General features: G+C 36.3%; 1 protein-coding gene across 2 annotated transcripts; it reads right to left on the reverse strand.

Annotated features, from left to right (window-relative positions):
- Positions 1 to 9,533: 9,533 nt before the first annotated feature.
- Positions 9,534 to 12,277, reverse strand: LOC148863118 (transcription factor TCP15-like). Of its 2 annotated transcripts, XM_088974176.1 has the most exons (3): positions 12,035 to 12,226; positions 10,756 to 11,931; positions 9,534 to 10,111 (listed from the first exon to the last, which is right to left on the reverse strand). In XM_088974176.1, exon 2 carries the CDS (start codon positions 11,813 to 11,815, stop codon positions 10,769 to 10,771), a length of 1,047 nt encoding a protein of 348 aa, XP_088830302.1. In that variant the 5' UTR covers positions 11,816 to 11,931; positions 12,035 to 12,226; the 3' UTR covers positions 9,534 to 10,111; positions 10,756 to 10,768. The 2 variants fall into 2 exon arrangements, with proteins under 2 accessions (XP_088830302.1, XP_088830301.1); XM_088974175.1 differs by having other exon boundaries at positions 10,756 to 12,277.
- Positions 12,278 to 22,324: the final 10,047 nt, after the last annotated feature.

Here is a 22,324-nt window from a genome sequence, read left to right on the forward strand (position 1 = left end):
AAAGGTCTGCCCCGTGTTATATTAAAATATTAATATACTTAATATTTCACATATTGGTGTTGGGTCAATACTATACAATACACCACAATATGTGAGAAAATTTTGAACATTGAATATAACTTTAATAAAATCATCAACAGAAAATAAAAAATTGTTTATATATTGATAAAACAAGTGTTTTTAACCAAAATTATCTTATATATATATTATATAATAGATTGCTTATATATTGATAAAACAAGAAACAAGTGTTTCTTGTAAATTTTAATTTACAAGAAAACCAGGAGACCTTTCATATATTATTAATTATATAATAAATTCAGGTCTTAATTGGCTCAGAACAACAAAAACCAGTTCCGATCGAATTATTAATCAAGACAAAACCACAGACCGGAACCAACATAATGATCGGTTGGTTCGGTTATGTATGGTAGACACGGCCCATGCATTGACAACCCTTTTACCATCAGGAAACAGTGGCTTCGTTGTCCTATAAACTCATGGATGTGCCCCAATCACTCCCTTTTTCTTTTATTTTTTGTCCAATTGTACAAATGCATCATCTTTCATGGATGGAAATTATGGAAAAATGATGTTAGGCACCTTGAGGAAACCATCATTCATGGATGGTTATGGATCTTCTAGGCACTTTCCATGATAGTTTTATTGTGAATTATTGTCCTAGTGCTAAAATTAAATATTGTGTGTGTCAATTAGGCTATATTTTCTCCTTTCCGCCTTTTAATATCTTCCATTACTTTTCCCTTCAAAGTACCTGAATGGTTAAAGACTTAAAAAATATGGTATGGCTGGTGGCCTCTTCATTGGAAGGACGACAATTATAGGTTTAATTTTCTTAGGTTAAATTCATAGGGTTGTATTGTTTTTTGGTTTATCAATCATAGGATAAAGATTAAGGTTTCATAGTTAACAGTGGAGAAAAAATTTTAAAACTGGTGATGCGTGATCTAGTTGATGAGGTTCTCTAGTTGAGTTGCAAAAGGATAGAATCGGAATGTCTGATTTGCTTTATTCGGGGTAGATACTCTAATGCTTAAGTCAGAGAAGAGTGTTTGGAGAGATAAAAAGCAAATAAGTTTGAGAACAGTGAGAACTAAATTGTGCTTACCTTTTCTAAAGAATGGGTGCTCTTTTATATAGGTCCAGTTTACTGTGGTCTTCACATAGCACGTCTAGATTATCGACCCATCTAATTCGAAGGTGGTTTTATGCCCGGAAGCAGACTCTGCATAAAACAGTAATACTTATTTGGTTGCCTCCAAAGCGGATGAGGCATGACTCAGTTCCGCTGATGTTGTGACATAAGCCCGGAAGAATCGGAGATGATAACCCGCTTGTGAGGTTGCTAGGCATGTCATGCAGGTTGCTAATTGGGCCACAGTCAGATTGACGGAGGCAGGTCGCCACTTACGCCAACCTAACACTATTTGGGGCTCACAGATTGGCCTGCCGAGGTGGGGTCAAAGAGGCCAAGACGGGTGCAATGTGTCCAATGTTTACATAGCACTGAGGTGTCACTTGACTGTTCTATATTGCTACATGTCACGATGTCATTAAAAGGCAAAATCATCCCTCATAAAAAATTATTTGCTTATTACAATCATCATACATATAAGGAAAGTAAATCTTCTTGTTTACTGGCCTATGACCCTCACATACCATTTGCTTCTCTCTCCCTCTCTGTCCATCCTCTAGTCATTATTATTTTAGAGTATAATTAGTGACTGATGTCAAATACGCAAGTATTGATAACTTCAAAATGAAGTAAAGTTTTTCATACAGCTAAGCAACCTACAACATCAACAAGAGAAGAGAGACTACAATTATGCAGTACAAGTCCTCTCTAAATTGACATAGAATGGGTGACCAAAAAATGGTTTCATTCACATTTATGCAGGTATTGAGTTTAATTACTACGAGAATGGCATCATTAAGTTGGGACCCTCAAAGGAACCAAAGCCATTTGCATTGCAGATCATGGTATCATGAGAGTGGTCCTAGCAAATTAAATAATGTATACTAGCGAGCATATACGTTATTCCTAGGGAACAAAATGTTTTCATCATCAATTATTAATGTAGACAAGTGAGCTTCTTTGACTTTTCCCATAAGATTATTTCCAATAGCTTGGTTAATTGAACTACTGAAGTACCTTCTTTATGGAGAAAAGAAGGAAAAACAATAAAAAGCAATATCTTCGCATATTAAAGAAACAATCTTTTCAAGAGAGCATATTGGCTCATGAACTTCTAAGCACCCTGGTTGGAAGGAAAACTTTGTTTTTTATAACAAAAGTAAGTTTGTTCATAACCTCATACATAGGGGTGTCAATTGGACGAGGTTTGGTCCAATCCAATTCAGTCCAATGTAAGTCCATTATAAATGAATTAGGTCCAGTCCAATCCAATGAATATTTTGGACCGGTCCAATTCAATGTTGGGACTGTTCAGTAAGTTTAAATTCATTTTGATTTAGATTGGTTTTAACTCAAATCTGGTCCATTGACATTTATATTCTTATCTTATATCAATGGGCTAAATATTGGCTTAATCTAACCCAATCTAATATAAATTTATTATAGACAGACCAGGTCTAATCCAATCTAATAAATATTTTAGACCATATTGGTCCAAGTAAATGTCTTATTAGTCCATCCAATACATACAAATTGATTTTGGACTGCACAGAATCTAATCCAAAACTGGTGTATTGACACCCTTACTCAAACATCTAATGAATGTTCACAATGATTTCCTTGGGCTCAATTTAGAAGGAGTACAGATAGGAATATGTAGAGTGCAAAATCATATATTTTGTATGTATTTACACTATACATATTTGTATTTATACTCTTTCCAAACTGAGCCTTGGTTTCAATTTCTACCACCCAAAGGGCTGAAAAAAGGCAGCCGGCCTTTGTCACCCTATCTCTATATATGCAACTGTAGGTAGAGTCATGTACATTAATTTATAAGCTCCTCTAATGTTTTACAAGAATAAAAGAAAAGTTAAAAGCCAACACTTTACAACGCAACAAAAAGTACCCAGAAAAAACCAACACTTCTACTAGTTTTTTTTTTTCCTCCAAGGGGCTATACAACGAGGTTAGTCCATTTCAGATCCAATTTTTAAAACGCATCTGACCCCATTCAGCACCTGGCTTATGACTTATTAGTTCAGATCTGAAAATTTATTTCAGATCCAAATTCAAATGCATTTTCAAACAGTTTTGACATTTGAAAAGTAACGTTTTTAAACTTCAGACGTTTAAAAAATGTTATCAAATGTCCCCTAAGACTCGGTTTGGGAGGAATACAAATACAAATATGTAGAATGAAAAACCTTGTATTTTATATATATTTATACCATATATATTTGTTTTTGTACTCATTCAAAATTGAGCCTAAAGGGAGAAAACTTGGAATAAAAAAATACGGAGAAAGAGTGGCACTATAAAATCCTAACTTATTAACAATTATATATATTTCTTTTGTAAATGCATTATTCTCTCTCTCTCTCTCTCTCTCTCTCTCTCTCTCTCTCTATATATATATATATATATATATATATATATCAAAATTGAGCCTAAAGGGAGAAAACTTGGAATAAAAAAAAAATACGGAGAAAGAGTGGCACTATAAAATCCTAACTTATTAACAATTATATATATTTCTTTTGTAAATGCATTATATATATATATATATATATCAAAATTGAGCCTAAAGGGAGAAAAGTTAGAATAAAAAAATACGGAGAAAGAGTGGCACTATAAAATCCTAACTTATTAACAATTATATATATATATATATATATATATATATATATGACATGCCCGTATCATTAGGCAAAAAGAACTATATATTGATTTCTATTATGAAATATAGGGATTTCTCTGTCTTCTCACTAGGGATGAAGCAAGTTTATTAGAAATTGAGGATGTGCCATCAGTCCCCTCTCTAAAGAATGATAAACCAAAGATATAAAATATTCTATATTTATATCAAACTATATACCACTATGTAACATTACATAATAAGATTATATAAGAAGTCTGATGCCATACAATAATAATAAACAGGGCAAGAGTTCAGTCAGCAAGACAAGTAATTTGTGGAGAAGTCTAAATAATACAGGAATTATTTGCATGGCAACTTACTTTGGAGTTTTATTCCTCTCCAATTAAAGAGGGTGTTTGGTTCTGTTTATGTTTATGGGTGGTTGTTTGTTTGTACTTTTTTACTTTAAATGCTTATTTATATTTTTTAACTTTAAACATTTTCTGTTTTTGTTGTTTGGTTGGGATTCATTTTAAATATTTTTTATTCTCCACCTCAGATTAATACCCATTAAAGTGTGACACATCAACATTTAGTTTCAAGAAACGCTGGGGCATTGGGGGAAACAAGAATTTGACGTTTCCCCAAATGTCCCATGCACAAAAATCAAACCGTTTTAGTTTTTTACCATTTATTTGATAAACGATGAAACCAAACAGTTGATTCATTTTGCTTCATATGCAATAAATGCTAATGCCTATGTGGCGTTGATGTGGCGGCATTTTTTCAATAAAGGCCAATAAATCCAAACACATATTTTATATTCATGAAACAAATTTCTGCTTGAAAGAACCTGCCATGTGTTCAAAAACACCCCACTCAAGTCTATACCAATACCATGATGAGCTATAAATGCCACAACAAGACATCGTGATGGTGCACCTCATGTATTTGCAATATTGATGTAACAGGTAAGGGTGTAACATCTATAGCATAAGGTGCATTTCATAGTACCACTACAGAAAAACATGTTACTGTACCATACAACTGTTAATGATTAATAATGATGAAGGTAGTATTTTTTTTAAATGCATTATTAGTGCATTTTCTGAATTTGGATTAGCTGAAGGCTTTAAATGTTCAGTCGGCTGTGAAACCAATGATGAGCTTCTACATCAGTAAAATATTTATGGGCCCAATGGAAAAAGATGCGGGCCTTATGTATTTCAAATCTGACATGAAACAACCCGTTGAACAGCTAAAACATTCAGCTAAACTTTGTTTGCATTTTTTATGCTGGAAAGGATATGATACTCCAGAAGTTTGACCAATCAAAACATCCCATGAATTTTGATGAATGCCAATTGATAGTTTATATTTCCATGGTACCGGTTGATTTCATATCAGACTCTCATTATTAAAGGAGTTCAGATCTGCTCCACAAAGCCTGCCTCACACCATTCTCACAGTGCATCTTAGTCATGCATTGGGAACATCTTCCCATAAATGATAACATCATGTGTGCAAAAGATGATATCAACACACTGCTTCGATGGACTGTGAGATTGATGCAAAGCGTGCTCTATGAGGAGCAAATCCAATCTCTTTTTAAGGGTGATGGGGGAAGAAAATCCAGTCTTGGAGAAGTTAAAAAAATAAAAAAGACTTGCCCTAGCATTCCCTAGTAGAGAGGACATGATCTAAGATCAGTTCCAAAGATGCAAAGCTTCCCAATGTAAACAAAAAATTAGTTAAAAGTGAAATTAATGATGCTGCCCAGGATTGAACTGGAGACCTTTAATGTGTAAGACTAACGTGATAACCACTACACCACGGTATCACATGCGACAGTAGGGGAGTATCGGTTAATATTCTCAGCTCTCAAGATATCATTAAGTCCAGGGTCCACAAAAAATGACGAAAATTATATTAAATGCATCCCAAAGAGCCAATCCTTCTATCCATTCAACCATATACTGTTGCAGTATTGGAAGGGCTTTCTTGAAGAAGGATTTTAGTTCGCCACAAAAGGATTTTCCTTAGTTTACCAAAAATAAAAAATTAAAAAAGCGCCTGGATAGCTCTAACTGGTTTACAACTAGGAAAGAGAATTATGGCTTTATAGCCAGCTGAGTTGGTAAAAGGATCCAAAGCTTATGCACCTTCTTGGAGGTAGATGAGTTGTAGTATGATAGCTTCCATGCTTTGCAGCTGGACAGTATTTAATTTGCACCTGGACGTTCAAAACTGTACTACTAATGGTAGTGACCATTTAGGCGAAGCAAAGGACTCCTTTGCCATGAAGCTGAGGGGTACTAAGCTGATATTTGCCACCTGGAAAAGATGGGGTTTTGCTAAAGCAAAGTGTTCCCATTTTTGGCTGGCTACACTGCATGCATCTAAATTGTTTGTTAGTGGAATCTAAAACTTGTCTTGCATTTTTCTTTCAAAAATTCAAATCATACTGCATTTTGATGTGAAGTATTTGTTTGATAGGTATATGTGTACTCAATTTTTTCTCTTTTCTTTGTTCATTTTACTCAAACTGTTTAATGGCTCCAAATAAAAAGGTCGATGATATTGAACCATTATCTGTGAAACTTTAAAATATTAATGATTTTTATTAACTGTTTTTAGAATACTGTACTTTTGGTACTAATGGAAACATATTGCCTGCAATGCACATGCAAATTTTACAAGTGGAAGCCAAACAAATGAGAATAGGAAATATGTCATAAATTTTGAAGAGTGTGAAACTTTTGTTTGATTAAGATACCCAAATTTTTGAATTTGGGTGTGCTTTAATTATAAGGATAAAAATGTAATTTGAATAACCAATTTTTTCCTTATTCAAAGTCCTCTCATTAAGTCATATACTTAAGATATTAACTCCCATCAACATTCATAGAATCTTGTTCTTGACTAGAATGCCCGTGCAAAATATAAATTCAACTATTACATTTATTCACATTGATCAAGTCCCTCTCATTAACTTTATGGTATTAACTCTCATTCTTTCATTGAATCCTATATTAATTAACTATGTTAAAGAAAATTTAAGTATGATAAGGAATAAATGTTTTTATTAATGAGAAATAAAAGACAAATTTAAAACCAACACAAAATGCAGTCATTTTCCCGTTTTGGTGGCAAGTCAACAATTCAACCTCTTGAGTCAAATGTATAAATCCTTGATGTCATAATTAAATAATAATTAAAAAATAAAAAACATATAAAAGTATAAAAAATATTTAAAAAATTGTAAAAAACATTTGGGCACATCTCTAATATTGTATATTCATCATATTAAACTAAAATAAGTGTGACAAGTAAGAATAACTTTTATATACATAAAAATATAAAAAAATTGTAGAAAATTTTAAAAGCATATTATTTTCTATCATCATCATCATCATAAAAAATTGCCACTATCAAAAATTTCCGCATACAAAATATGTACACACTTAATAGTTTATCTAAATGGTCAAATTAATGTTTCTCATACACATGCAGTTTTCAAATTAAAATGACACTTATATATGATGTGCCAGCATATATTTCTGATAAATTTTTATTAATAACCAAAAATGCAATGGCAACACAACACGAATATTCCAACCCCCCACCCCACCCCACCCCACGTGTGTGTAGGGAGATAGGGGTTAATTGCTATTCCTTAGTAGAGGAACCAAATTTTAAGGAAAAGGTTTTTATATTTATTCAAAAACAAGGAAAAAGAAAGCATTTCTATAAAATAGAAGGAATACTAAAAGCAAGTACATATAAGATCCTTTTATTGAGTTGCAGTTTAGTATTAGAAATTTGCAGACATATAGAAATTAGTTATTCAAATTATAGGATTTATATGAATAAGATTAGTCTGCGCTCTAACATGGACACAATAAATTAGCTTCTTTGTTGGACGCCATGGATCTCTACACATATAAAGCTAGTGGACTGACAAGATAATTTACACATCTAAAAGCTGGAATGCTCAGCGTAATTCAGATACCAAAAGTGGAGTTATACAAAGCTTTTGAGCTCATAAGATCTGGAAACTTTGAGCTGTTAGGATAGATAGCTACCAGATCACTACTCATAAATCATGATAGGGCACTTTTGAATACAAAGTTGTAGCCCTACGGACAAAGGCAAGATGGTAATAAAAAGCTATAATTAAAGTGCATGGATAGTTTAATAGAGGTGCCAATAGATTGCATTTTAGGGTTTCGTACATATCGGCCAATACCCAACCTGGCCATATTTTATTATTTTTAACAAGAACCTGGACATATTGTATTGAGATATATAACCCAAATCATGAAATGGGATTAAACAACTCAAAGCAAACTAAACCACCTTGCAGAAAAAAAAAAAGCAAACTAAACCACCAATATATTAAACCCAATATAAATCTTATGACTTTGATTTTATGATAATTACAGTTAACTTGAGTAATATTAGGTACAAAGACAACAGAATTGTTTTCAACAAAGATATAATACTTAAAAAATGAAGGCAAACCTAATTAATCACCAAAAATATAAACCTAATTTGTTATTTATGAATTTAAATTTGTTACATCTAATAATCAAAGTGATAGCTTCTTTTTATTTTTCAAAGTTGATGTTAACATAAAACAGAATTATAGTTTGATTTATATTAGGTAAAAATTAGAAATCAAAGCTTTCAATAAAGGGTGTTCAAGCTCCATTAATTAGTCTGAAAGAAAATCTTCATTTACCAACTTAATAATTAAAAACTTAGCCTTTTTTTCCTTGATCAGCAAGACAGCATTTTACCAAAAAAAAAGTGTATATGTAGACATTCTCTAACTAGAAATAAGTAAATAAAAGCACCAGAAACATTATAGTTATGGCATTTAAAATCTGGACCCACTATTCGGAAAAAAGCCAACTCACCCACTGAAATCCACCAAATCCTAACCATCTTCAAATTTATTTCAAACATCTTATTTTTGTGAAACAAAGGGAAAATCTAGACCATATGGGGAAAAACTAAAGGGGGAATGATGGGATTCTGTAACACTATTATGCCTATATATAATAGCAAGGTTCTTTAATATGGGGTGCACATGCTTATTGATTTCTATTGACCAGTTGATGGACCCAAGCTAAAGGATCTCCCTACTGAAAAATTTAGCAGAACTAGTTGGACCTAATCATCTAGTGGGTGTTTGTAAATGTTTAGGTTATTGTTTTTGAAAACAAAAACAACTGCCATATCAGCAAAATCATATTGCTTTTGATGATGTGGAAGTTGTATAAATTAACAAATAAAGCACTATTACACCCTAATTAATGGCCATCATGTCTCCAATTCCTTGGGTTGGCACCTATATGTTTCTCGACCGTTTTGTCCAAACAACCTAATTGCATAGACGGTCAAGATCATCCATGGGATCTTATGAGTTGGGCCTTTCTGTTCAAAAGCTTACACCTAGAACCGCCCATAGCCATGTGGAGCAAATTATTCAAAGCATTACAATATTGTGTCAATCTGTAAAACTGAAACTAAACAAAAGAAAAGAACAATAACAACTTGATAAAAAGTTATTAGATATTTTACTCACCCGTCCAAATTATATATATGATTATGCCTAGCTATAGACACAACTCACATTCTAATACCCTCCAAAAAAAAGCAGTATCTAATCCTCTAGGTGCACTATGTTTATAATGATACTAATGCAACAGTTATAACAAGAGTGAGTTTGCTTGTAAAAGCAATCCAGATAGCTTAACACTATAAATAAAATCATGTATGTTCATCTTCAGAGAATGTAATATATTATATTCTCTGTAAAGAGGTACAGACTTGTAGTCCCTACAAGCTCATCAGAGTACAGGTATGTTGCAGAAAAACGCCCCCTTTGGAGACTACATATACTATTAAGGAAGGCTCAAAAGTTAGCATCCTTCCTCTTAAATGGACACATATATAAGAGAAGAAATAAAATATAAAATTGATATGATAGTTATAGAACTGTCAAAGAAGATGTGTATAAGCATATTTTATGTGTAGTATCCCGTCCAAGAGGAAGAATGCTCCTGATTGGTCAGATGGAGGACCATGTGGAGGGTCAAGAACAGCCACAACCGATCAAGTGTGCCATCAATCACCGTGTATAAAAAGGGAGGAATGATCCTCTTGTTAGTCAGTGACATTGTACATTGGTTTAGACAATAACTAGCAACTGGGGCTCACCATCCTGAGCAACACCTGAAACTGATAAGATGTGGTTCCCACCATCTTATAGTAAATAGACGGACCCACTACGACTCTGGTAGTACCTAAACCACAGCCACAGTAACGTGAGATGCATGGAAGAGATATAGCTAGAGAATCAAATAGGAAAGCAGTACTTGTATAATACAGTGCAATATAGTACTTTGCATCTTTCACCCTCTATCTAAATTTCCCAGGTTCAGTGTTTCACCCACCCACACAAAAGCACGCAGGCACAGAGAGAGAGAGAGAGAGAGAGAGAGAGAGAGAGATTATCAACTTCTCTTATGTAATGTGCAGGCTAGTTAAACTCGTGAAATAAACCCTAAAGCAAGTAAGAATAAGCCTGAAGCATTGCATGCATGTTGAATCATCGAAAGCTTACATTTAATTTGCAATTGCAAGAGTCGTAGAGTGACCTTAATGAAATATAATAAACAATAAATAGTGATAAGAAATTAATGCTGAATAACACCGCAATAGACCCTTAGAAAGAAAACAGCAGCCAATATCCCATTGTTAAATTCTGTCTTCCAATACCCTAGAATAAGCTAGCTAGCTAGAATCCTTACCAGTTACTACTCAAAAACACACACAACTAGAAGAAATAGAAAGGGGGATAGTGAATTCAAATTTCGAGCAATCAAACGGCACGTGTGTTGCAAGTGCATATTATATATTTAAAAAGAAAAAAAAAATCAAGCCATACATGTGTAAATGATCTAGGAATGGTGACCAGGCGTGTCATGTCGTTCACTCCCCCCGTGATGCTGTTGGGACCCACTCGCCTGAGATTCAGAAGCGCCGGTGCCCGGCAACGGCCGATAAGCATTGAGGGCGGCAAGCATGCCCAAGTGTCCCTCGGATGAGCCACCGCTACCACCGATGCCCGAAGGAGATAACTGTTGGCTTGGCAAGAGAGCCATTGGGGTAGGGAAATTCATGAAATGTAGCCCACTGGACATGGACCCTCTATACATAGTAGTATTACTAACCGAAGGGAATGTCCATATGGGATCACCACTCATCACTTGGTTGTTAGGGTTAGTAACCATCCAAAAATTCGCCGGAATCTGACCATGGCTGGCCGGAATTGGGCCTGCGCTTGATTGCAACAGGTAGTTTCCCATTTGATGTTGTTGAGACGAAGGATCCTGCTCTGGTCGACGCTTTCTCCCGCCAATACTAGTATCAGTATCTGACATGTCTAGGCATGGGTCACGCAGCTCCTGCTTAGCTTGTATCATGGGGTTTACATTGTTGGTGTGAAAATTTAGCAGTGTAGAGGTGGAGGAGGTGGAGGAGGAGTTATCCGATGACAACCCAACGCCTGGGAATAGAATTCGACGTTGTTGAGACTCGTCCATGATGTTGCGTTCCCATTCGCTTCTCATCCTCAATTGTGGCGTTGTCGCGAAGCTTGGATTGAAGTACGTGGTCCTCAGCTGAGACGGGGCCGACATACTGGACCCCGAGCTACGGAGTGAAATGTTGAGGGACGTGAAATTGGCAGGAATTGTGCCCGTACCCGTGGCGGCAATCACCGCCGGCTCCGCCTGCTGTAGCAACCACTCGATAGTTTCGCCGTCGGACTTGTGGCCCAGTTCTCTGGTGAGCTGGAACACCCTAGCCGCACATGTAGCAGGCATACGGATGCGTCGTCCCCTTCCATCAACCTTGGTGTGTCGATCTTTGGTCGAAGTCCTCTTTGGAGGGGGTTTCTTCGCTGCTGGGTCGACCGTTTGTAGACTGGAATTGGATCGGATCATGCTTGTCTCAGCGGATATAGCTAGAGATGGGTAGCCTGAGCTTGAACAGATATCCTCGTCCTCCTTCTTCTCTAGTAATTGCAGTGGAAAGTTCGGCCTACGGATCTCATTTTCTCCTTCCATTTGATCGATTACATACAGATGAACTACTCCTGCTAATAATAATAACAAGAAGAGGAAGAAGGAGAAGAAGAATACATACAATGAATTAATAATCACCTGTGATTCTGTGACCTGTAGAAGGGATGACTCCTACTTAATTTAATCTCTTCTGGTTGTGGGTCTCTCTTACTCTCTCTCTCCCTCATCAACATCAAGTCAGCACTCAGCAGTGAGATGGGATTAGAGTAGTCGCTCTACCGTTAGCCTGCAACAGCTTTCATATTCGTTTGAGAGCTCGGTTGGGTCTCCCTCTAGACTCTAGAAGATAAGGGAGGAGGGCAAGCTTTAAGCAACAAATACAATGAGTGGGAATTATATGGTGGGCTTGAAAAGCAATGTTTTCTGAAAAAAAAAATGCTTTACTATAAGCTTTATTTTCCCCCTTTAAATTTTCATTTTTTTTTCGTAATTTTCAGTTTACACAATAAATTTTTTTCTCTCCCCTTTCTAAATCTTGCTTCCTTTTATTGTGGCTGGACAGGTCCTTGGTTCAGACTCCACGTGCGGTGCTCTTTATCATTCAATCCATAAAGACAGTGGTGGCCGAGGTGGGACCCGATCCCAAGTCAAAAAAACGAGAGATTAGAAAGAAAAGATAATCAAGTGGGTCCCATATCATTCAAGTAATCATTGCCTTTTGCCTTTGGCCTTTGCCTTTGTTCTTAACCATGGTTGAGATTAATAAACCACCCCCTTACACCCGTTAGGGTTCAGGGTTTTTAACTTTTTGGTCTCTCCTCCTTGGACTTGGAGTTGGAGAGATGCCCTCTTAGTCTCAGTCCTCCATTTAGATTATTATTCTTCATATTTTTTCTTCTTTCTCTCCCATTCTTATTTTTCCCTTTTTCCCTTTTCCCTGAATAGGTTGTAAATTTAACAGAAAGAGCTGCACTTGTTCATTGTGCAGCAAACTACTTTTCACTGGAGAGTCTGGAGTTAGATATATGGTGTAATTAGTTAACAAAAACTTAATTAAGCTCTTCTTCGATATGAACATAACAGTACTCTAGAGACGGAGGGGAGATGAGGGCCCATTTCACATGATTATTATTTATTTATTTATTTATTTATTTTGCAATTAAGTTCATGCTACGGAATTAACTTGATCACATGATGCTCAGTCATATAACTCGTGGTGGATCGCCATCAACCTGTACTTCTCACCTCTGACAATAGAGTAATTGTCCAAACCTGTCGCATTTACGCGAAGGTATCTTTCTATCTTCTCTCTCTCCTTTTGGCCTTGGCAGATATGGATGGAAACTTAGAATCAAACAGCAGATTGATATATAATCTCATCAAGGCATCAGCATTAGCACCGTCCAAATGAGCCAACGACATAATCACATTCAGTTATAGATCTAATAGAGAAGTAAGAATAGTTGTGCATGAGAATGAGAACAAGGTGCAGGCCTATTAGGTGAAGGGAGCACCCACATATTTTCAGCTTAGATGCCTTTTTTATTGAGGGATAGAGGCAGATACATACCACATTTGTGTCTCTATAAACTCTAGGCAACATTACAACGTCATTGCATGGTACTACCGACGAAGCTGTTGCCCTCGGTGCGCTGTCCCACACCCATGACATTGAGAACCACCTATCAGAATTAAGGGACCCATGGTTTAGCCCAGTGCTGCTAATAGTGAAACCACGGCCTTTGCCGCCTTTTCCGGTGACTAAGATGGCTTACCATACACAAACACACTACATATATGCATATATATATATATATATGCATACTTTTCTGCCCAATTCCAAATCAATTTTTGCTTGGATGCTGCTTCGAATTGGGCCTCAAAACCCTACCTCTTAAACGGTTGATTAAGCTGGTCTATTCTCGACAGAAGATTACAAACTTAACAACCATTTACCTAATCTAATCTGTCGAAATTAGCTAAAAGGGTGCAATGGTAATTGTACTTCTTTCTATTCTAGGAAACAAATAGTCCAAGTGACAAAGACATGTACAAAGTAATGTTGTTAATCACAAAGTTAAAACCAGGGAGAATTCTATTTACAATTTTATCTCTAAAGAAGGGAGTGTGGTATGTGGGTGTCATAGGGAACATGGATAGAGAGAGGAGAGAGAGGAGAGAGATGGGGATGGGGCCAGTAGAGGGTTGAAAAGAAGTTTAGGCGAGAGTTCTCATCAAAGGAGTCTTTCCTTGACAAAACAAAAGGAGGAGGATAATACAAGGAGACTCTCCTCATGAGGAACCCTACAAACATTCAATTAAATATATTTGTTCTGGCGTAGGCTTAATGCGATGTTTATTTAGATGCAGTAAAAATAATAAATAATAAAAAAGTACACGTGCGGAAAACGGAAACCCTTTCACCATTCCAAAACAGCCGTCTGATCTTAGTTCGAACTTTTATGCTGCCAGAATATGATGAAGGGATTAAGTAAAAGCTCTCACATTCCCATCATCTGATTCTCATAGTAGCCTAGTTGTTGACCTATAGCCTACAACCCTAGCAGATCTAGTAGGTGGGACTCATTACTTAGGGATTCTCCTTCCCTTCATGCCCGACACGTGTATGGCTACTCTCCGTCATACGGAAATTCCCTACCGTAGGGAAATCAACAAAGTAAAAAATAAGAAAGAGTAATAACAGGGTTGATTCCTCAAGGACGATTGTACCCTTAATGATTCAGTACTAATCACCATATCCAAGGAAAGGGATAAGGACAGTTTCGGCATTGAATGAGGTAAAGTAACTTTTAGTAGGTAGGGACTGAGAAGGGAGAGCCGAGCCGGAGTCGAAGTAGGAGCCGTTCCGAGACAAAAGCGGGGGGGGGGGAGGGGGCTTGGGCTCCATTTATTCGGGGACAGAGAAGCAGTTAGGGGAGGGACCCACGGTCCAGCTCGCTAAAGGAATGTCCTTCTCGAGTCCCCTCTGGCGAGGATGGTGGGTGGGCTGACAACGCCACGTCGACTCGACAGTTGGAATCTTCTTGCCTGGGGGAACAACCAACCAATTCACACTCTTTAGGGCTTGCGTCATCTAGACTCTCCTCTTAGACTCTACCGCTTAGGGCTGACGTCACACGACTTTAAAACTGGCAGTTGGGTCACATCACTCCCCGACTTTGCCTGCCGCTATTCCGGACTCATATAAGCTGGCGGCCAGTCCCTCCTGCTATCTACTAACTTTTTTTTTTCTTGTTTTAATCTTTTTTCTCCACATAATTCTATCCATTTCAATTAGTGGGTCGTCTCTGCTCTTGCCCCTCTATTTTTCCATAATTACCAAGCCTACCCAAAGCTTATCTTTAGTTAATCTAGATGCCAAAGATGAAAAGAACGGATTAATACGGACTACGGAGTTGGGAGAGTCAAGCGTGGGGCCACTGCAGAAATTATTAAGACTTGTTTTTCTTTGAAAAAATTTTATTATTATCTAGATTTAGCAATTATTTGATAGGAATTGGGTACCACAAATTTCAATAGGAGTCAACATCATGGACATGGACAATTGTAATGGCTCTTTAGTTCTTGATGGGATATTATTATAATAATAATAACAATAAAATGTGGAAAAAATCACTGATACTTGAGGCAGTGGTCCCTCTGAGCAGTAAGCACTGCTATATTTCAAGTAGTAGACACAATTGACTGTCCATTTGATCAAAAGACTTTATGAGAAGTCCACAGTGTAGTCGACAGCCAGTTCACCATTATTACTGCTAGTAGTATTCAAGTTGTATGTATTTTTTTCTAATAACTTTTTCAGAGGCCAAACATTTAAAAGAAAGAGAGCAAAAACAAGAAGGAACACAAATATCTCGGCCAAATCTTGTTGAATGATTAAAATTTCTGAGTTTAGAAAGAAATTTAATGAGAAGGGTTGTATTTCTTTATATGCCAAGAACAATTTTGGGTTTTTTTTTTCTTTGTAGGAGAATGTTTTATAAACACTGTATTTTTGGCAGGCAGACATGAAGTGAGTTGTTACTAAGAAAACTGGAGTTGATACGTGTGTCTGTGTGTGTTAACATAACAGAGAAATTGGTTTATCGAAGGGAGAATTCAAGCAATTTTCTATCCAAAATTTTGCGTGAGCTTCATATTCTGTTTTGTGCTCTGAACACACAAGAAACGATTCTGGACAAATTAAAACTCCAAAAGGGTGCCCATGGTTCTCTGCTTCAGAAAGCTCTGAAGTGTACAATCACATGTGACGTTTCCTGTGTCGATTCCCAGATTCCTCTGATTTCTTCAAAAATTTTAAGTCACTAGATTAATATACGATTCTATCTTGTTTCTTTGACATAGTCGAGGAATAACGATAGTAGTAAGAAATTCCCTCTTGATGATGTAGTTTTGTCATGAATTACGCTATCCACTCCGTAGTTATCAGAACTGGATGACTGAACATCACATGGGGAATAGCTCCGGGCCGGGTTAGTTGGGTCTTGGCAAGTCAACCTGCGCTAATGTCATGACTGTCATATTAGTATATATTAAATAAGCTTTTGAAGACAGAACATACACTGTTCTAAGTTCTAACACTATTTAAACCTTGTACCATGACGCTTTAAATTGAACAGGCTGAAATAAACATACTATAGCTCTTATTCTTATGGATCCAATGCGTCTACTTTTGGAATCTATCTGTAAGGTTTTAAGGATACTAAAGTGTCAACTCATTAGAAGGCAATGCTATCCAAGAAAACATACTATAGCTCTTATTGCTAACCAAGTGACCAAATTCTTACAAGTTACAATCAAGGTTAAAAATATCGATGCACATAAATCCAAAAACAAAATGACTATAAAAATTGAGTATCATATGTATCAATTGCTATATACTCTTTTTTTTTTTTTTTAATTTGATCCTTGAAAACTAGTTTGTTATTATCTCCTAACTCTGAATATTTTTTACATCAGTGACATTCGAAATCAATATGATATGTCTCATATCAGGTGTATCCAATGTTTTAACTCGCCATTGCCCCAGTCAGTGGAACCGTTCGAACTGTCACCCACTCAGCTAGGATTTCAAGTATAGTTTAGTCAAAACCTGTCATACAGTCAAAAACCATTAAGTTGGTCAATATATGTTGATGTGGCACAATCTAAACTGTTCAATCCAGCCAGTCAAACCGGTGACCCATGACCCAGAGGCAAAAATGGTTTGATCTCTGGGTCAGTTTTGAAAACATTAGCTGTATCATGTTAATATTTTAATTCTTGGTTACATCTACTTAACAAACAAATCGGAAGGAATTCTTTCAAATTCAACCATTTGTCAAGTAGTCATACAGTTCCATAGCAACCAATTTTCTTGCATAAGCGAAGCAGTGTAATCTGACCAGAATATACCTAAGGCAATGGCATAATTATTGCAAATTAAAAGAGTTTTTTTTCTTTATTTTTTAGATAAAACTGCAATACTTTGCATTAAGAGAGCTCAGAATACATCTCTTTATGGATTACATCCTTTAAGAACTCCATGACCCAGGACCAAGATTGGATTCTAAGACAACACATAACAGAGCAAAGAACTAGAGCAATAAAATGATAACCCAGATTATCCATTCTTAAGTCTAAGGCTCAGTTTGGAAGAAGTATAAAATCAAATATGTAGAGTGCAAAACCTTGTATGTAACCATGTATTTGTATTACTTTGTATTCTGTTATTTTTAAACTGAGCCCAAGTAAACGTCATTTTTTATGGCACATTCACGTACAACCCCCAATGAACCACAGACAACTCAGCAATGGAAATAAATTTAAAACATCACATGAACTACTTTTTAATTCTCATCTCGGGCATGTCCATGTTTCATGGGAGAATAGTAAATTAATTAGCAAAGGAGTACTGGGACACTAGCATCGAGTGGCGGATGTAAATTCCAACTTTTTTATAGTGGTGAGTTTCTTCTATCCCTTTAAAGTCTAATCTCCCCAGATCACCGAGAAAGACAATGGCATAGGATAAGATTCGAAATCTAGGATAGAATAAAAATATGTTGGCACGAAGTGATGAATTCACGTCAAGGTAAACAAATGAATTCACTATTATTCAAGGGAAACTATTTATAAAAGGGCCCTATAGAAAAGAGACCTCGGAATCCCCCCATCCTTTTTTTCTCAGCTGTATGAGGAGACGACATGGCCAATCCAAACAGCCCTCTGACAAAAAACCCTCTGGATAGGTTGTTTGTAAGATACCCTCTTCAACAGTTGTGTCCTGTGTTTTTGGCTTTTCTACCACTAAGGCACAAACTGATGTTCTTGGTTTTCTTTTCTTTCCTTTTTTTTACATTTAATAAACAATGAAAATGAGCTCCTTTTCCACCACATGGTGGAGGGTTAATTGGTTTATAGTTGATTAGTTGATACTTGCCATATGCCAGGGTTATGAGGTGGCAAAGACTCAACACTATGAACTTGCCACTTCAGTTGACACGTAGAAGACTAAAAGGGTTAAAATCCCAATGGCGACTAATCCATAAAAGACATCCCCAGCTTGGAGTGGTTCGTGCCGAATAAAATAAACCATAATAGACAAATAAATAGATAAGGTGCTCACAGCCTCAGAACAGAAGAGGGCCTGCAGGCTGCAACTGAATTTGCTGCTGCATGCTTAGTACAAAAAACTGAAATAATGGGTTATCAGTTGTCACTGACAGTACTTAAAAATTTTAGTTAAAAAAGGAGGTTAGAACTTCAAGAACAGTTGTTAATTAGCCCATGTTTTCAAATGACATAATACTTCAAAAAAAACATATATATATATATATATATATATATATATAAGCAACTTAGGTTTATCTAATTAAACTTATCGAGTTTATATTTGCATGATTTGTGTGATTTGCTTCCTTAAAATACCTATAAAAAAGTCAGCAACTATTACTTTAATAAGAGGCAGACCATTGAAATTCCCTCACCACTTAGAGGGGCTAGTCAATGATTGTCAAGCACCACCACGATTAAGGCTATCAAAAGAAGTTTCCATATGCTATTATTCTACATGTAAAATATAATAATGCAACATGAGCTAAAAAAGCATCAACCATAGTGTTCCAATACGGGAAAGTATTGTCTTAATATCAATGGTAAATTGTCTGGACACCCCTTTATGGAGTCAATAACAATGCATGATACCATCTCTCTCATACTCGTGTGTACACACATATAAACGAGCATTATATCAGATGCCGTTTTGCCTAATCATATTTTGGCTGAAATGAAGTAGTCCTGGGCAAAGTAGGAGAAGTACTTTCTTACTTTTATAAGCAAAAGATATACAGATTGCACCCAAATGAGAACGATAAAATCCCTATCTTTATATTGTACTTTTTGGTGCTAAGATTTGGTTTGAAAACGATGTCACTTCTATATACGCGGTCTTGGGTTCTTTCCATAAAATATATATGTAAAAGAAAAAAAAAAAAGAATTCTCAATTCTACTTTCTCCAGCCTTATACCCTACACACCTCTGCATAATGCTTTCCCCTACAAAAGTGCCCTGTTTTCTGGGCAAAAATAAACATCATGGACACTTGCAATAAGATGTGCCCCCAACCCCCTAAAAGAGAGAGAGATCAGTAGTATTTGGCATCGCATATATGGCAGAGGCATGTAACCAATATGCAATTGGGGAATCTTTGGTGGGGTATGTCCAAATTCCAACAATCGGACAATTTTAACCATCTGATGTATGAATTTTCTGGGGTCCAATTCTTCTTAGGTATCAAGCTAATGAGAGGACTATGACCATGCGACCTGCATAAAGGTGGAGAGGTGGCCCGTCAAGGAATGACCACCCTATGCTACATGGTCGATCTTCATTAAGGACATGAAGGTTAAATGTTCAGCACACATCCATGTAAAGCTGAGGCCCCTCTGCAGAATATGCCAAGTTTTCTCTAGTCAATCATATGAAGACATTTGGTTGCTTGTTAACCACCCATATTGGCCACTTACGTCAACACGGTTCAAGCGCCAGGGATTGTGGGATCCAGTGTTGGAAAACGTGAGACAGTTTGCTATAATTGCAGTTGAGCTCTTGGGTATTTTCAGTAGTAACAAATAGGAACAGGAAAAGGGGAATAATTCTAATAATTGGAGAACATAAATCAGAGGTACTGGCTCAGCAGCGTAATAACATACTTGCAGAGTTGATATATAAGAACAAAACTGTCAATAAGTTAAGTCATGGTAACAAGCAACTAGTGTATTTTTCAGTTAAATTGTTACCAATCCCCATCACCCAGCATGCTTGATTCCCCAATTCCTAACCTCCTTATTCTCCTTCCATCAAGCATGTCAAGTGTAAGAAAACAAACCGAGAATCACAAGAGACTCGGAACTGTAAATCAAAGTATGCAGTAAATCAGGAAGGTGAAAGACATACACCCATGTGAATTTTGTGGACATGCAAAAAAGAAATACTCAACTTGACACCGTCGTTTACATCATGGACAAGTGAAGCACCAAATAGAATGCAGTATTTCTTTTTCTGTTTTTGTTTCTTCTGTGTGTGTACTCTGTTCATTGGCATACGCCAAGCCCCGGCACCAAAAAGATTCCACTCATTGACCTTGAAGCTTGAGACTGTAAGTTTCAAGACATCAGCCCTTAGCATGCATCCAGATTGCATTGCAAGGACAGCTAAACCAGCTCCCACTACGGTAGAGCTTTTTTTGCTCAAAAACCAAAATTGAAAATCAAATTATTATAGGCTTAACCTTCAAAAAATGTTCTACTTTGTTTCTCTCCAACCCCATTAAAGGCATAAAGGTATCTGGCTAAATCCCTGATGCTAGATTTCATTAGCAAGAAAAAGGAGCAGAGCGTATCTTTTTTTCCTATTTTTTTCCCTAGGATATGAAAAAAATTTTGCTAGCATGAAACTTAAATTTGTTTGGTGCAACTTTCCATGGAAGTTGTCCTTCAAGATGCAATTTGAACTTTGTGAGAAGAATAACAAAAGAATTTACAAAAGAGTTCTTTAACCATTTATCTTTTTCTATAATAGATTGTCGGGACTACAATACTATATGTACCTGCATGACATCAGTGGGCCATCACTAAATATACCCTATGATCTGCACCTCTCTAATTTTAACCAAAAAAAAATCATTGCTCCTCCCACTGGGCAGCTTGGACTGTTACATTCCCACTATTTTCACCCTAATAATTCCTTCCAGGGCTGTGAAATTTCACTAAAGTGAAACAAGTATCTTCTTTGGAATATATTTTCAGGAAAATTTGGCTTTAAGAATGAATTGATTTTCCTGAAAAAGAAGTATCCATGCATGTTTAAGCCATTAGTACATGTAAACCGGGTTGCTCCTACAACTTGACAGCTTAAAATTGGTACATGATCAGTAGTAAACTGCCAAACCAATCACCACCATATATGAGAATATAATCATATGCGTGCAAGTGGGAATGATTAGATCTGAGGGAGTTCCATATGAATGAAGAGGGTGGATGCACAAATGAAGACTAGGGAAATTAGTACCAACTGTGGAAAGCTCCCATGATATCAAATTCTCTGAAAGATGCATGTTCTAGAAAGTTCCAACATCTTACAAATGTTACTCAGTCTATTGTCTACAATTAGTTCGTGATACTTAGCTACTTTTACTAAAAAAAATTCGCTCATATGTAGTGATTAGCAGACAATGTTGACTACTTTAAGGCACAAGTTTGCCAAATAGACCTGCAGAAGCCAATTAAGTTCAGCCAATTTATTTGCAGTAGGTTCACCGACACAATGTTGAAGAAATAAACTTACCCTAACATTTGCGTTTCCCTTGAGTTTCTTTTAGAAACCGCCTATGGACAAGTGGTAATAGGAGCCAATTATTGACTGGTTATTAATGTAAGATGCAGAAGATAGTACCATTACAAAATACCAAGTTTGCAGAAAAATGTGCAAGTCATCCAAAATGCCCCTAGAATTGCTGTTATGTTAGGGCACAGATGACAAAACACCTATTTCTTATAAATAAATTGTTTGCAATTGGACCTCCCCAAATTCCTTTTATTTTAAGCCTACACGTGGGGCTTAAGCTTACATCTTTAAAAAAAAAGTTCTATAAATTAGAAGTGAAAATATGAGCCTTAAGGGCCCGTTGCTTGGCATGACAATATAGGTGTTTGAATAAACCCCAAGTGTTATATTTTCGTGTATTGACATACTACATCTACGTTTTCTATACAGAACTATTTTAAAATTAAAGTTTGGCAGAAGAGGTTTTCCATACAGGTCACCTTTTTATTTTTGCAGGAAGACCTATCATCTCTTGCAGCTATATGGAAAGACGATATAGCATATCCAGATTGCATCACATAAGCAATTCTCTAGATTGGCAA

This window comes from Nelumbo lutea, chromosome 3, assembly GCF_056320005.1.
Source record: "Nelumbo lutea isolate HS-2025 chromosome 3, American lotus-T2T, whole genome shotgun sequence".
In the NCBI taxonomy this organism is placed as follows: domain Eukaryota; kingdom Viridiplantae; phylum Streptophyta; class Magnoliopsida; order Proteales; family Nelumbonaceae; genus Nelumbo; species Nelumbo lutea.

Bases quoted from the DNA above. Each gene is read 5' to 3' on its own strand.
- LOC148863118 (XM_088974175.1), bottom strand. From the start codon at position 11,938: ATGGAAGGAGAAAATGAGATCCGTAGGCCGAACTTTCCACTGCAATTA.